This window comes from Ceratotherium simum, chromosome 8, assembly GCF_057802395.1.
Source record: "Ceratotherium simum simum isolate JZ-2026a chromosome 8, ASM5780239v1, whole genome shotgun sequence".
NCBI classification, from domain to species: Eukaryota; Metazoa; Chordata; class Mammalia; order Perissodactyla; family Rhinocerotidae; genus Ceratotherium; species Ceratotherium simum.
The window spans coordinates 20,655,172-20,672,814 of record NC_141907.1 but is presented as its reverse complement, the minus strand read 5'-3'; the positions used below and the strand labels follow the sequence as shown (position 1 = coordinate 20,672,814).

At 36.2% G+C, this 17,643-nt stretch overlaps 1 protein-coding gene across 2 annotated transcripts in view; it reads right to left on the bottom strand.

Moving 5' to 3' along the window:
- Window positions 1-886: 886 nt before the first annotated feature.
- The window catches only part of ANAPC4 (anaphase promoting complex subunit 4), a 36,299-nt gene continuing 19,542 nt past the window's right edge, over window positions 887-17,643 (bottom strand). For both annotated transcript variants that reach the window (XM_087434148.1, XM_087434149.1), the window contains 13 exons: window positions 15,355-15,410; window positions 12,591-12,637; window positions 11,313-11,369; window positions 10,916-10,972; window positions 8,972-9,065; window positions 5,544-5,641; window positions 4,908-4,969; window positions 4,791-4,829; window positions 4,589-4,690; window positions 3,709-3,783; window positions 2,641-2,814; window positions 1,623-1,746; window positions 887-1,224 (listed from right to left, as the gene is read on the bottom strand). In XM_087434148.1, the coding sequence (XP_087290274.1) occupies window positions 997-1,224; window positions 1,623-1,746; window positions 2,641-2,814; window positions 3,709-3,783; window positions 4,589-4,690; window positions 4,791-4,829; window positions 4,908-4,969; window positions 5,544-5,641; window positions 8,972-9,065; window positions 10,916-10,972; window positions 11,313-11,369; window positions 12,591-12,637; window positions 15,355-15,410 (1,213 nt within the window). In that variant the 3' untranslated portion in view covers window positions 887-996. The remainder of the gene's footprint in view (window positions 1,225-1,622; window positions 1,747-2,640; window positions 2,815-3,708; window positions 3,784-4,588; window positions 4,691-4,790; window positions 4,830-4,907; window positions 4,970-5,543; window positions 5,642-8,971; window positions 9,066-10,915; window positions 10,973-11,312; window positions 11,370-12,590; window positions 12,638-15,354; window positions 15,411-17,643) is intronic.

Below are 17,643 nucleotides of genomic sequence, written 5' to 3'. Positions count from 1 at the left end.
AGATCAGACCAACTGAGGCACCTGGAGTAGCCAACGAGTTGTACCTAAAATCCAAGCGTAATAGCTCCCTATTAAAGAAACAGGCAAAGGACACAGCAATCCTGCAGTTACCCACTCACCTGGTTATAGTTTATCTTCCTGCCTCAAGATATTTAAAGCTTTAAAAAGTGATTCTTTCATTTATCAGTGAACTGATGTTAGAATTCATATATAAAATGGAAAGTCTTTGAAAGTCACATGAGAATACTATTCTACTTCAGGAATGAGCTTTAGGAATCAAGAGTAGCTCATTTGCGTTAATACTATGTTTAGTTGATCCGTATTTCTCGTGTTCCCAAGGAGTCAGCCCCACAGACAGCCACATGTCCTTGGCCAATTCTCAACAGAGGAAAAAGACACTTTAAACACTGCTGATTCAAAGAATTCAGAGCTCAAATACTGTAACAAAATGAGAAAAGATAATCACAGAGGTCTCAGTGTTTTTGTTATTTAGATCATCAAGACAGTCCCATCTTTTGGTTTATTTAGCATTACAATAAATCAGCATAAGCTATTTTGAAAACATAATTTTGGAAGCCTTCTGGAGATCTAACATGAACTAGAAGGGGAAGATAGAAAAATATGAATAAAACGTTGTCTGTTTTAAAAATACTAACTGCATCAAAACTTCCAGTGATGAATGACTATTTAAATGTAATTTCTTCCTGATACAGGAATTCCTGGTACCTACCCTTTGACAGAAAAGACTAAACTTTTTTTTCACATTCAATTTATGTTTTCTTTAAACATTAGTTCTGCACACAGTATTAAAAAGAAATCTCAGCAGAAAGAAAGTCTATCACAGGGACTATACCACTAAAAAAAGATAAGGCAGAATAAGAAAAAATAAAATTTACTGTTTATTTCTGTGTTATACAAAGAAAATTAAAAGCGGTCCAAGACACTCCTATGTCCTTTCCGACATAATGAGAACATACAGAATAACGGCAAACTAGATTATGAGTCCAGCTCAGGGTCAAGCTTTTCCACTTTAATGACTACCTCTGGAGCTAAAGCAGCAGCACCAGCCTGTTGGGTTTCTACCTCTGATTCGGACAACACTTCTTCCTTTATCTTCACAGGCTTATTACCGGCCTCCTCCTCTTCATCGGAAGACTCATCGAGCTCCCACTCATCATCTATGTCCATTTCAAATACTCTCACATGACGGAGATTTGAGCTTAACTAAGGAAGAAAAGGCCAAATAAAAAATGTTACAATTAATGGCTTAACTCATACATTATATACAAAGAATTAGAAATCAGAAGTTTAAACAAAGAATGGTTTTATAGGACAGTTCTTTTCCCATCAATTTACAACAAAATCATTAAGCTTAGCCTACATTCTGTGTAAAAGGATCTCCACATACAACAATGACAATTTCATGAAAATTACAATCTAGAATTGTTATTAATTACTTAGTAAGCTTTCTCAGAACAAGAGAACTAAACAGCTAAGGCCACTACATGCTCATAATCAATAAAAATAATACATCACAAAAGGATTGCACTGAAAGGAACTTATAGATCCAAAGTCACTTCCTCCTGTTACTCTTAGTCAGTAAACAATCTGTAGATACTTACCACACAGGACACTTTTCGAAAACCATTCCCAGCAACATACTGTGCTTTCATACTTTCCAGCAACCTCCAATGCTTCTCAAAATGCATGGTACGTGTGGGAATAGCACTACACTGCTCATCCAGCCTAGAGAGGGGAAAAACCAACCCAGGAATGAAAAGCAGATCTTCTCCCCGGTTTACTAGGGTAGTATCATGGTCACCCATGGGTTCAATTTCTACCAACATTCCCATTACCAATACAATTCTACCAGCCACCATATAAAAAAGCTGTGATACTATATTCTATGAAAATACTGTCATTCCAAATAGGCAGGATATCAACTTAGTAAGGTTTTGATTCCCTTTCAAGAAAAGCAAATGGATACATTTTTAAATTAGAGGAGGGATCTGCTTACTTAAATCTCAGTCAACTAAAGCCATCTCTTGGAACTAGACATGTACCCTCCATGTGGCTACTGAAGTTCTAATTCCAGAAGGAAACCACTAAAAGCAATCTAAAATAATTAATTCTACTACAAACTGGGGTTAATGTTACCCTTGGAAACAGAACTAACAGAAGCCCCCTTCTCCACTCCAAATAATTCCCTACCTTGTTCCAGCAAATACTTCTTGATTTACTAGTCAAGAAAAGGGACAGAAGAGCTGTTGAAGCCAGTATTTTTTTTTTTTGGTGAGGGGGATTGTCCCTGAGCTAACATCTGCGCCAATCTTCCTCTATTTTGTATATGGGATGCTGTCACAGCATGGCTTGATGAGTGGTGTGTAGGTCTGCACCCGAGACCCAAACCCACAGACCACAGGCCACCAAAGCAGAGCGTGCAAACTTCACTACACCACTGGGCCGGCCCCTGAAGCCAGTATTTTTTAAATAAAAAAACAGGAGTATTTCTGCTCAGTTGATTTTATGATTATCCCTATTAACCTTTTAGCTAGCATACCTAAAGAACTAGAATGTATGATACACATTAAAAAACATTTAACTATATCAGAAAGACAATCTTACTAATGAGTTAGTTACCTTGTAGAGTAAGTCCCAGTGAACTGATATTCTGCAGAATCTTCACTGTTATATACTAAAGACAATGGCAACTGGACCAAAAGTCTATCTCTTCCTTCACGTCCTACAGTGTCTTTCAGAACTACCGTTACAGTTTCATCATCATAAAACTGCGCATCTAAACAACTGTAGGTGCTAGAATTGAAATAAGTTGTGTTATAGCAAACATGATCAGAACTACTGAGAAAATATTGTATGCATAACATTATACTGGTACCAAGCAAAAAAACTGATAAAAAAAATCAAGAGACATTCTATACAATAATGTTTAAAACATATCATTATTTTGCACTAAAATCACAGCTACCTGTTGTAGTGATCATTCAAAAATATAACTAGGCCCTAAAAATAGGTAATCATGAAAAAGGAAAAATCTGTGAAGTTGGTTCACAGTTCCAGGACATTCCTGACATCAATGGTCAGGCCTTAAGCCAATGGAAATTCCATGAATGATATCTTATATATATATTGAGTAAACAGAGTTAACAAGACTGAAAAGTAAAAAGATTTACATATGAAGATACAACAACTTTAAAGATGTTATCATAAAAAACTTTTACAGAAGGAAAGGAGGTAAGAAAAAGATTGGCCTATGATTAGTGTCAGTTCTTTCCTCTGCAAAGCCTCAGGGATGACTTAGGTATTGTTGCCCTTTTGTATCCTAAGAAAATTCCAGAGCAGTGAGAACAATACCACCTCACATTTTTATTGGTCATAACAAGAACTTTAGCCATCTGCCTGCTGGAACCACATTACTTTCTTGACAGGGAGCTCAGAAGTATTAATTACAGGAAACCACGCTACATAAATTCCTGCTGCAGGGCAGTTAGATGCTGTTCAACTCTAAGTCAAATCACTCTCTAAGTATAAAATACGTAATCAATCCTGCCAGCTATGTTGCAAATGAGGAAGTCCTAGGTATATCATCACTTAAGTGAGTCTAACCATATTCCTATAATTTTCATTTATTAACATATACACATATCATATGTATATATACATCTCATCTAAACAAGAGTCAAGATTTACCTTCTTCTCACTTTTTCGGTTGTGGCATACGTGAAGCTCCCAAATTTAACAGCCATTAGTCCATTACTTACAGATCTTGAAGAAAGAAGCAGAAAAAAGAAGACTTTGTGGAAGAACCTGGATGGCCAATAATCTAAATGCTTGAAAGAACAGTTCAAACACCAAATTTTCAAACACCAAATTCCAGATCAAAATACCATTACGCTCACTCTAGAACACTGACAACTAATTTAAACACCTAGATAGATAAACCTAACATCAAAATTACAACTTGGTTTAAAATCTTAGTCACCCATGTAGCAAATACCTTAGAAAATTAAGGACATTTGGATCAATTAAATTATTTCTCTTTGGCTACGTGTGGTCTCAAAAAATTTCCTTCAAATTCAGATTTAAAACCATTTAAGATACTAATGGTATTTTGAATATAAATTATCTTTCAGAACTTTTACTTTGGGATCTAAAAGAAGTCTCTATAGGCGAGGCCCCCTGTTTAACAAAAGGCACACTTAACCTGAGGTAAAAATCTTTTCTATAAGGAACCCAAAATATAGCTTTGAACTTCCAAAAGTTTATGAGATATAATGCTGAGTGTTCTGCTCTTGTAGTTTTCCTAACCCTAAAAAAAATCCTACATGTAATATTTATATACCAACACAAAATTAAATAATCTAGAATTAAAAGCAATCATATAGCTTCCTAATCTGGCATTATAATCTTAATGACGTGAAAACTAAGACTAATACCAGTTAAGTGACAAGCCTAAAGTCATAAGCTGGCTTACCTAAACCTGAAATGTAGGGAAGAAAAGCTATCTGTTTTATTATTAAAAATAATAAAACCTTTATCTCTTCAATTCAAACTTCAGATTAACACTTACTGGGAAATATCAGTATGTCTCCTTAAGATGCACATTTTATAAAGTGAATCTTCTAAAATAGTAAAAAGAAGATAATGTAGATTTGAAGTTTTATTATTCCACCTAAAGAAAAAAAATTAATGTCAAAACATGATATTTAACTATAGGTGCATAGAATAAAATTGTACTGTTCATATGAGATAGGAGAGAAACACACACTTACAGAAAAGGAAATTTGAACAATCTACGTGTACAGTCCTCACTAAAACAAAAGAAAAAAAAGTAAGAAAAATTTAAATTGGCTGTTGAATTATACCACTCAAAAGGTAAATAGAATTACCTTCTAGCATCTCTATATAATGGAATACAGATTGCTTGATTCATCGATTTTCCAATTACATCCTAAATAAAGTAAGATTTAAAAATATTATTCGAGCACTTACATACACACAGATAAATACTCTACCAAGTATTCAAGTCAAGTCAAGTAAAAAATCATCTATATCACCAAACCTTTCACACAAGAAACTTTAATGACAGTCACAACAGTAACGAAAAGAGAAAATTCTGAGTTGAAAAGGACCTTGGAGACAAGCACACGTCAAGTTAAGAACCACCTCCTCTAGTCTCATAGCATCAATCTTCCCTCCTTCGGGAATAAACAAGAGACACATCAGCTCTATCACTAAGACCGTTTTTTATAGTAAGTTTGTCCTGGGAACAAATAAAATACTAAAGATGCCAACGCTTTCAATAATCTTGTACTTATTTGTATTTTAATGCATGTAAGAAACTAACAACAAGAGGGAATATTAGGGTGAACCATATGAAACTGCCCTTTTTGTTAGTCAAAAACAGTTGAATATCAGCATTTTCATACGGTTCATCTTAGTAACTATGATCATTTATATAAGTGAGCCACATATTGTATATACTCTTGTTCCTATATAAAGACACGCATTTCTTTCAAACTTACTGCTGGCTTTTGCAAACACTGATCAATAATGTTCTCCATCCGTCTTTTCACAAAATGCAATGATTTTCGAGGATAATAAGGAAACAGCAAAGGACTTTCTGGTTTCAAACAAAAACAGAAACAAAAAAAAGCTATAACAAACCAGATGATTAGGAGAAAACAATCTACTGTTAGAGCCAGCTGCACAACTCATCTCATGGTGGAACTCTCCCTGGTCACTTCATTATACCCTCACACAACCTCGCTAAAAATGACCATGGCCTTCTGCCTTTCATCATCACCCACTAAAAACCACCACACTTACTACAAGCTGAGTCCCTCCAGCTTATTATTGTATATTCTATCTTTCCCACCAAAATCCAACCATATGCTTCTGTTGGCTAAGAAGAAAGGGATGATTTGTGAACCATAAGACATATAATGAAATAAAAGTTCATTCTTCTCTACTCTTTGCCACAATGAGTGACAACAGCAATCCAGTATTTATTTTTGGAAGAGTATGATACTAAAAACAAAAACAGAAGATAAGAAACTAGTGCTATGAAAATAAGCTCTTTACTTCTGAAAAGGCTACTTTATCAGTAGGAAGTAATATGTAATCCAGCATTTATTGACACCAAGTATGCTAGGTTCTTTTTAGATTTGTTATTTCTATTGCTTATAACAGCTATACAAAGTAAGCATCATATTCTGCACTTTACAGAAGGAAAAAAAAAAAAGAGGTTTAGGAAAATGAGGCAGTTGCCCAGTGTGAAAATGACCAAGGACCTAGACCTATGACTCAACCCCACGCCTGACTCTTCTATTGCACTCTGTAGGCCTCCCTCACTTACAGCACCTCATGTCCCAGCTATGTTGAATAACATGAATTTTAATCACGTTAACATTTTAAGCTCCCAACAGGTGACAGATGCTGTGGTATCACAGAAAGATACTTGGTCTCTGTCCTCTGTTCCTAGCATAGAGCTCCTAAAACCCTTGGAATTTCCTGAGTGATAAGGGTGATAGGAGCATCATTTGTTTTAACGAGGCAACTCTTGGCAGGCCCCTAGATAGCTTCAGGATGGAGGCTGGTTGCCCTAAAGACCAAGCCTTGATTAGAAGCTTCAAACTTTCAGACCCATCCCCCAACCTCCAGGGAGGGGAGAAAAACTGGAGTTGGGTTCAATCACCAACAGTCAATGATTTAATCAATCCTGCCCACATAATGAAAACATCATAAAAAACTCCTAAACAACAGGGTTCAGAGGGCCTCTGGTCAGTGAACACATCAAGGTGCTGGGAGGGTGGTGTGCCAGAGAGGGCATGGAAGCTCTGCACCCATCCCCACTATCCTGCCCTATGCATCTCTTCCACTTGGCTGTTCTTGAGGCGTATCTTTTAGAATAAACTGGTAAACCTAAGGTAAGTGTTCCTCTGAGTTTTGTGAGCCATTTTAGCAAATTATCAAATCTGAAGCAAGGGGAATTGTGGGAACTCATACCTTTGTAGCCAAGTGGGACAGAAATGTGGGTAATCATGAGACCTGACACTTACGACTGAATTGTGAAGTGGGGGCAGTCTTGTGGGACTGAGCCCTTAAACCTGTGGAGCCCAGCACTAACTGGGTAGCTAGTGTCAGAACTGAACTGTAAGACACCCAGTTGGTGTCAGAATTGGTCTCAGGAGGAAAAAAACTCTCTCTTTTTGGTGTCAGAAGTGTTTTGAGTAAAAACAGCTCAGATGCCAGCATACTGAATGCCTGTGTGTTACGTGCCAGGCACTATTCTAAGTGCTTTATCCAGATTAGTTTATTTAATCTTCACAACAGCTTTTTGAGGGAGGCACTATTATCATCCTCATTTTACAGATGAGACCGAGGCAGAGAGGTTTGGCAACTTGTCCTCACCCACACTCCTAGGGTAGTAGAGCAAGATTCCAGCGCAGGCAGTCCGGCTCCCAGAGCACCGGCTTTTACCCATTATTCAACACTGACTCTCTCATGTACCCCAGGCAAGTATATGCGTCAAGTATTTAGCACTTGATTTTTGCAAAGTGCTAGAAAGAAGTTTCATTAAAGTTTTCTTAACAGTTCCATAATGATAGTTAGCATTACTTCATACTAGACGAAGAAAGTGGGAGATTAATGAGCTTGTCCAAACTCACATACCAGCAAAACCTCAAGCATTTAAGAGATGGAGTTAATCTAAAGTATTTCTTGGTTAAACATGAGGCCTGTAGCTAAGATGAGGCCTTTCTATTCAGCCATAGAAGATACAGGGGGAAAAAAAGGTAAGACCTATTTTTAGCCCAACAAAGTTCCCTAGATTGGTATTAGCCCAATACAGTGACAGGATCCAGGTGCCACCACTCCTGGCACATTGCCATCAGCCCTCCCCAGCCTTCCTTACTCCTTGGGCATCCTGATTAAATACAGTAAATGAGTTGAGTCAGCTGTTCCTTTATTCTCTCTCATTTCAATAGCTAACTTACAACAACACATCTCTCTGGTGATCTTAAGACTCAAGCAATACAAAATATGTCCTGCTCTGAAAAAGAATTTGGGATTCTAGGGTTAAAACAAAAAAGCAATAAGCAAAGTTCTGGGCCTCAGAGAATTCTCTCCCTTCCCCACTCATTCATTCATTCAGATAAGCAGCAACCAGACAGAAGTGGCAGAGATTATGACTGAGTCCAATTAAAAACTCAGGCCCTGAAGTTAGCAGAATCCTAGCTCTATCACTTACTAGCGTGTATGATCCTGGACCCTCTCTAACCTTCAGTTTCTTCATTAGTAAAATGAGAATAACAAGTACCTACCCCAAAGGTTCTTGTAAGGTTTTAAAGGAGGTGATACGTGTATGTGGCTATTACCTTAAGGATCTAAGAAATAGCTAAACTGTGGTCAGATTACTCTTTGAGAAAGCAAAGAAATACCTGCTTTGAAAATATTTTCATCTAAAATGAAGTTCTGACATATTCAATGGTTGCTATTTTGTGCTGCATCTCTAATAATGCTGGATAAAGTTTTACCATATCGACATTTTGAGATCCTAGAGAATGAAAGGCATAACTAGTAAGTAAAAAAACTACAACCTCAGGAGAATACAGTGATGCATCATTAAGCTTTAGGACAGACTTCTCTGACGAGTAGGCTCTATTGTTTTCTTCCCAATATCCTATTTTTTATAGGGTGGAAAACAGACAATATAATACTTAAGAATAAGCAATCTTACTACATCACAGTAAATATCAGAGTGTTTTTGATCATGGTAATGGCACCCACTATTTGCTATTTTGCTGTTTCTCTAACCAAATAAAATGGACACAAAAGATAAACCTAAAGAACTTAGATAAGTATTCAGCAAGTGTTCAGCAAAACTGTTAGCTGATGCACTGGTCTCAAATAAATACAAACATGGCCAAAATCTACTTGGTTCATGAAATACCTTTAAGGTGGCTGCTGTTTTGAAGAAAGTCATACCACTGGTTTCCCTCTGTGTTAGGGGGTGACACAAGATCATCATCTTCATCTTTCAAGTACTAGAAATATAGAATTAAAAATTTAAATTTAGTAAACCAAAGAATTAGGCTCCAAAAATTGTTGATATTTAAGATTACTCTATTTAATAGGTTATTTTGTTATACTGCCAAGTCCTTTGAAAGTGCATTGCTATTATTCTAAGTGAGGTGACCAAAAATTGCTAAATGCCAAGCAACTAAACAAACTGCAAACTACTAAAAAATTAGAACAGTGTACATGTAGAGACCACAAATTGAGTTTAAATTTCATGTTCCATCTTCATGAAGCATATTTTAAACTTTATGTAAGTTTACAAATTGATGTGAAAAGTATCAAGTGTCAAACTACTCTATGGCAGTAGTTTCCAAAGTGTGGTCCATGGACCCCTGGGAGTCCCCAAGATGCTTTCAGGGATCCACGAGGTCAATACTATTTTCATAATAATACCAAGAGGTTATTTGCCCTTTTCGCTGTAATGACATTTGCACTGATGGTCAAAAGCACAGGTGGGAAAAACTGCTGGCACCCTCACCAAGAAGCAAGGTGTGGCCCCAACCCATACTAGCAGTCACTGTATTCCTTGATGTCACATCCTCACGGTTTCCCCAATTTCTGACGAAGTCATTAAAATTACTAATTTTATTAAATCTCAACCCTTGAGTACAAGTCTCTTCAATATTATGTATGATGGAATTGGAAAGTATACAAAAAGCACTTTTGCTGCATACCAAAGCATGACAGTTATCACGAGGAAAAGCATTTCTGAAAATGTAGTTGTGAGTTAAGCCAGGAACTATTTTGTTGTTAATGAAATTGCATTTTTACTTAAAAGAATGACTGGCAGACGAACTATGATTACTCATTCTTGGGTATTTGGCAGAGATTTTCTTGAAAATAAATAAAGTGAGCCTGTGACAGTGACAGTATTTGTCATCAATGATAAAATTTAAACATTTAAACAAAATTTAAAATTTTGGAAAATCTGTATCTGCTACTGTGTGCTTGACAGCTTCATAGTACTTAAAGATTGTCTGATGAGACTGGCGACGATATTACTGAAATCTGACTTTTGGATACTGTATGAAGAAAGGTGTCAATGTGGAAGATCTGCCTAACTCAGTGAGCCAATATTTTCCAAATGACCAATTTGAGTTATCACAAAATCATGCACGGGTAAAAGATCCAAAGTGCACAGCAGATGAATCGATTTTAATGAAGCAGAGTATGAAAAGTCCACTGATGCAATTTAGATTCCACATTGAAACTGACCTTTAAGATACTATCCTTTTCAGGATTTGGTGTAGTATCAAAGAATATCCATAACTATCTAAAAAGCACTTCAAATACTCCTCCCTTTCCAACTACATATCTGTGTGAGGTCAGAATTTCTTTACATACATTAACCAAAACATATCACAACAGACTAAAGGGAGAAGCAGTTATGAGAACCTAGCCGTCTTCTATTAGGCCAGAGATTTGCAAAAATATAAAACAATGCCACTCTTCACCAAGTTTTGTTTTGTGAGATATACTTATTTTTCATCAAAAATATTTATATTAACATGTAATGGTAAGTGGGTTGTTATTTTTAAATGAATTAAGAAACAAATAATTTTTTATTCTGTTTAATTTCTAATACCTAGTAGTATCTACCAGTGATAGATACAACCCACATAAAAGCTCTTTGGGGTCCTCAATAATTTTAAGAATGTAAAAAGGTTTTACTAAAAGGGCAGGGCTACTAATATAACCTGACATTACATTACTTTCCATAAACTTTGGATAATAAAGACTAACACTGCTAAAGTTTTAAAATTAGTTTTTAAAAATAAAAATAAACTCAAAACTAAGCTCAATCCAAAGCTCATACCTGACCAACTTTTTCAACGTTGAAGTATTTTCCTTTTCGATTATAAAGATCTGGAGCCTAGAAAAAATAAACATAGTTTAATTCTTAAGTCAACGCACAAAATAAAAATAAAAAAATCTTATAATAAACCAAAAACTTTAATTTTTAAGAGAGCTGATCGTGGGAGTTACTCTTTTTTTTAATGGATTATAAGACACACGTACAAACAAAAGTCCAATTTATAGGCTTTATGTTTAATAAATAAGTACTGTCATTAATTAGTTCAATAGTTTAAAAAGTATAATTGCTAAGGACTTCAATTAAATTGGATTAAATTTGATTACTTCTTACCATTACCCAGGTTTATTGCAATTATTTGGAAAAAAAAAACAGCATTATAGAAATACCAATTTCCTACCTCATTGAAATGTTCAGTAAGAAATTCAGCAACAAAGGTGATATCTTTTTGAGTCATCTATCAAAACCAAAAAGGAACAAAAAGAAAACAAATCAAGATAAAAGACCGCTTCCCAATAAAAGAAATATTATGTAATAGGAAGTGTGACTTCTTTTACTATCTACTAAAAGCCATGGGACAAATAGGCAAAGTTCCTTCAAAGAATATCAATAGAAATCCAGGAGATTATGCCAACTCTGAAAATATGAAATCCTGGGGCTCTGAGAAGCATGGACTTAAACATTTTAAACCCATATTCCAATCAGTGAATCCAACAGCTACAGAACTCCTTATGGCCTAAGGTTGTTTGTTTATTATTTTATGCCTTGTGCTCAGACTACGTTTGCAGAGGCCCTCCTTTGGGAGTGCGGGACTGTAGCCCAGGTAAATCACCTCAACCTGAGTTAAGGGCTGCAACTCAACTGCATTAACTGCTTGCTTCAGTGTTGGCCTCTGCTGCTTGCAATGACTCTACCTTCACCCCATCCCAGTTTTTCAGCCCTCACAAAATTACACATTGAGGTCCCTCCCAACAATTAACATATTTTAACTCCCAAAATAAAGGTAAGAGTGCTGTCAGAGAAATAGCTAACGTGAACTTCCCCGGTGTGCAAGGCCAGTCATCCACAGCACAAAAGATCTACCTCATCTAAGAGTTGTGAGCCCTTACTCATCTAGTCTACCCAGGCTAATTTTAAGGCTCTCCATTTTTTCAGGCTCAAAACTACCTAATCCATAGGAACCAGACAGTTTGGGCAGGGGCGAGGATAAGTGAGCCGTAGGAATCAAGTGGGAATTTTGCCTTATTCTGTAAGATCTTCCTGGAAAGAGACTCCATTGCTACTTGTCACAATCCTTATAGTCAGAAAGAAACTGGTGCTTACCACACATCAACCTAGGGACTAATACCTAAGTACTAGATTTCCAAGGAAAATAAAAACGCATTTAAGATTTAATAAGGAATACAAACACCCTAAGTTATATAGATTATAAAATCCTATACAAACATGAAAATTATAGACAGCCATAATAAAGGTATTCTGTGAGACGAAAACAATACATAAAACACCCAAATTTCTTAAAAAAGAAAAAAAAAGAAGGCTTATTAAGATCTGTCTTGGCTCTACAGCCTAACATCCCATTAACTAATAACTGTATAAGAGTACCAAGACAACCAGCAAAGCCAAGCTCAGCCAGGGCAATATTAAAACATTAGAAAAATGTACTACTATGTACTACCTTATTCAGCTCGGGAAGCACATGGTCTTCTGTCATTCTCAACATTGCTGGAAATACAAATTTAAAAAACTATCTTTAAAGGAAAACTACAAACATAATTTTAATTATAGTTGCATTTCAAAGTCTAAATGTGTTTAACCACACTAAATCTTCAATTTTTAACAACTTCTTTTCAACCAAGGAAAACTTATTTTCCTTCCAAAAACTAAAGAGTGAAGAATTTAAATTTGATTTATATTTTCAGGTTCAAAATGGTTGGTCTAACCATCCTAAATTATTGTTTTTCATTTTCTCCTTCAACTCAATTCATCGCCACTCCAGACAGACAAATCTAACTGCTGTCTCGTGCTGAGATAACACGAGCAAGGATTCCTCTTTCTAACCTCATGATATTCTTCTCCCAAAATCTGCAAGCAATTCTTTCCTCCAAAAGCCTTAGAATGTCAATGTGTTTATTTCCCTTGGGCTTTTTTACTGCATGAAGATATCTGCCCTAAGATTTATGTGTGTATACACACACTTACATGTATATACACACAGTCATGCACCACAACGACATTTCAGAAAACGACAGACTGCATATATGACAGTGATCCCATAAGAGTAGTACCATATAGCCTAGGTGTGTAGTAGGCTGTATCACCTAGGTTTGTGTAAGTACACTCTATGATGTTCACACAACGACGAAATCGTCTAACGATTTCATATTTCTCAGAACATATGGCCACCGTTAAGGGCCGTGTGACAGCATATATTTATATTTTTTCTTTAATCTAATATCTGCACTTGACTCTTTTTGTCCTTTCATAGGGCTGTCCTCATCAGTACCATGTTTTCTGTATTACATCCACCTAAGGCAAGAAGTGTGCTGCATGTGCTTTTGCATAGTGTTTAACCATGCTTCTTGGTTGGGAAAAAGCATGTTGGATGCGCTTCTGCAAATACAGATAATTTTAGAAACTGTGTTTAATTAATTCAAACTTCTAAATTATCTGAAAAATCAGTCATAATCTAGTTCCATCATTCATTCATCTATCCATCCAAAAATTACTTATTGAGTGTACTATAGGTACTAGGGATACAGCAGTATAAAAGATTAGGTCTCTGCCTTCACAGAGATTAAATTTTACAAAAGAGCAAACCAAGGTTACACAGCTAACTAGTGGCAGCGCCAGGACTACAACTAGGTCTCCAGTTCTGCAATGCAGTGGGCTTTCTATGACGTCCTGCTGTAGTGATGAGGAATGAACAGTACTCCATTTCTCTTCTAACCCGGCTTCTTGTTACAGTTAGGACATGCAATAAGAATATAACTGCCTAAACTACTCCAATAATTATAAGTGAAACCAAACTACTTTGATTGCAAAATAAATTATTTCTAAGGTCTCGTTCAGTTTTAATATTATAATTTATTCTGATTAACAACTCTGATATTAAACAGACCGGCTTGATAAACACTCTGGCTCCCCATTCTGGCTAGTGTTGGTATGGTTTGGGAAAAATCTAAGAATTTTAAATGTCAACATCTGCAGATGGGATTCATTTTTTTAATCAAAAGCAATTATATTAGGCTGACAAATATGAAGTCTGTTTTTAAGATATCAGACTTTAAGATTTGGGCATTTGTTTAAAGGACGTTAGCATATTACAGGTAATTTACCTTCTATTTTACCATTTAGAATTTTAACATGGGATAAACTCCATTTATAACTAAATTTTACATATGTTGGAGACAAATGTATGCTGAATTATTTCAAAGATATTAAGAGATGTCACAAAAATAGCAGTACAAATGGGCCTAAATAAAATACGCATACACTGCAGGGTGGGCATTAAAATATTTAATATCAAGTTAATAAATATTGGTTAATGAATTACCTACAAATGCAAAGATACTGTGGAGATACAAAGAAAGGCCACAAGTGGTCTACTTTCTATTTAGCTAGAGCACCACTGTCTAACAGGAACTAAATACATAATTTCAACTAATTTAAATAGCCACATGTGGCTAATGGCTATCATAATAGACAGCATAGATGTAGAGACAGGAGACCAAAGTATAAAACAAGAGTATAACAGGAGATATGCTACACAAGGGCAGAGGCTGTATCTTATTTTTCTCTCCTTTTTTTTAATCTCACACCTAACAGTGCCTAATACATAGCAGGGATTTAAAAACGTTATTTTAGGGGCCAGTGTGGTAGCCTAGTGGTTAAGTTTGGCACGCTCCACTTCAGCAGCCTGGGATCGGTTCCCGGGCATGGGCCTACACCACTTGTCAAGTCATGCTGTGGTGGTGACCCACATACAAAAGAAAAGAAGACCGATCATAGACGATAGCTCAGGGTGAATCTTCCTCAAGCAAAAAAAAAAAGAGGAAGATTGGCAACAGATGTTAGCTCAGGGCGAATCTTCCTCAGCAAAATAAATAAATAAATAAAATTTTAAATGTTATTTTAACCTAAGGAGACATTACAAGGTAAAAAAGGGTTAACTATCAGTGAGCCATAGAGACAATCAATGCTACAAGTTACATCTGTGGGGAGGTGGGGATGGACAAGTGTCAGAAGAAATAAGATTGGCCACGTGTTGAAAACTTCTAAACTGGGAGAAGGGCAGCAGGGAGTTCACCATTTATGCTATTCTCTCTACTTTTATATATATTTGAAATTTTACTAGAGTAACTGAAATATTCTAAATTGACACTCCTACAATTTTTAAATAGTGTTAAAATAACAGAAATGCTTCATTCAATTTAACTTACCCACATAGAGCCATCGAAAAAATGCTTTGAAGTTTTTCATACTACTATCTATAACTCTAAAAAGATAAAAATAAATCAGAAATGAAATTATTACGTGGGGTTCATATATCATTGTTCAATTTTCATGGAATATAATAATCCTTATTGTTCTATTTTACCCTATCTGGATGACATTTAAAGCTTTAAAACAGCAGATTTTACAAATCAAACAAATACCTAAAAATAAAATTTCAGAAGAGCAATTTCCGATTCTAACTGGTTATAACAGTCTTGCCACAAACTGTGTAATAGTCTTTCCTAGCATTCAGTAAAGTATGAAATTCTTTTCCAACATTGCAAAGAAATCAGAAAAAAACAGTTTTCAGCACTATTCTCAGTTTAAAAAAAAATACTTACTGGTCAGTAAGAAGAGAAAACACCAACCCCAACAGAAAATCATTACTATAAATTTGTACTATGTCACTACTGCTGCTATCAATGGATATTATTTTCAGTAGTTGATTTTTGATCCTTACAAAAACGGAGATCTCAAAAACTGAATTTCCTTGAGATTTATACAAATGTACCCCCAAAATTAAGTGTTATAAGTAGAAGTCATCTTCATTTTGATGAAACTGTTTCTCAATACATAAATGGGTATCATTTAAAAAAAAAAATTCTCTTTAAGCTCACATCTGTAAGATAATTACTCTAAGCAAATAATACCTGTACTTTTCACTCCTAAATCTCAAAGCCCCTTCCAAGCATTAAGTTTCATAATACTACTGGAGAGGTAGGTCAGTATCATTAACCTATCCATATACAGTAAAACACTTGCCATAAAAAACTGACATCTCTCCTGTTACCAAGGAATATGATCAAAATTCTCTTGCAGCAAATATGAAAAAAGAAAAACAAAGTTAAATTCTCTTGCAGCAAAAATGAAAAAAGAAAAACAAAGTTCCTTTCTGTCTTTCCCAATCAATACTCTCACCCCAACCCCAGGCAACCACTGATCTGCTATAGGCTAACATCAAAATTCTCACTGCCTCAGTGTCTCCGTCTATAACCTAAAATAATAATGCTATATTCTACTTATCTCAAAGGAGAAAGAAATTAAATAAACTACCTTTCATTCATATTGAAAGGTGATCACAGAAAGCTTTATATTTTATATTTAGTCTCTGCAAATATAGTGAACCAAAAGATAATTCAACGTGCAGGAAAAGCAGTGTCCTTTCTCCTCTCATTTTGTCTTCTGAGGACACGCATCTATAACCTCTACCTTCTAAAACCCCATTAAAATTATAGTGAATTGGTGGGGAGGGGTGTATGTGTTATAAACTCACACACAAAAAAGAGGAGAGTAAAAAAGAAATTAAAGTACATAAATCAGGGCCGGCCCTGTGGCTTAGCAGTTAAGTGCACGTGCTCCGCTACTGGTGGCCCAGGTTCAGATCCCGGGCGTGCACTGACACACTGCTTCTCCGGCCATGCTGAGGCCGCGTCCCACATACAGCAACTAGAAGGATGTGCAACTATGACATACAACTATCTACTGGGGCTTTGGGGAGTAAAAGGGAAAAAAAGGAGGAGGATTGGCAATAGATGTTAGCTCAGAGCTGGTCTTCCTCAGCAAAAAGAGGATTGGCATGGATGTTAGCTCAGGGCTGATCTTCCTCACACACACACAAAAAATAGAATACATAAATGTCAAAAGCCAACGTAGGACTGGAGACCGACAAAGCTCAACAGGGGCAGCGCATGCCAGACAGTGCACAGACGGCAGCAAAGAGCCATCCGCCCTGCAGAACCCCAAAGACGCTCGTCCTTAGAAATGTCTGGTTCAACAGAAGCCATTAGGATGACATGTGGGGATGGACACAAGAGGACAAACTTAAATACAGAATGGTCGACATGTTCTTCCCCAAAAAACATGACCGCCTAGGGGTTTACCTTCCAGACAAAAATAAACAGGTTCTTCAAAGAAACGGAATAAACTGGAAAGAGCTGAGGCAGTTCCCTGTGGGCACTGGCTGCCCACAGCAAAACTCCGCACACTCTGGCACTCGTGCGGGCTCTGGGCCACCCCGCACTCAGAGATTCCAAGCAACTTTAAATTGCCTTATGAATAAATACGAGTAAACAACGGGGCATCAGGTATTTGAAGGCAGTCTGCAACAAGAGACCAAGGCAAACAGAAAAGTGACCCAGGAAGTAGAGATAATTCAGGGAGCAGTGGAAACTTTTAAGAAATCTGATTAATGTTCTCAGAGAGATTTGAGAAGATGTCATATCCACAAATCAAGA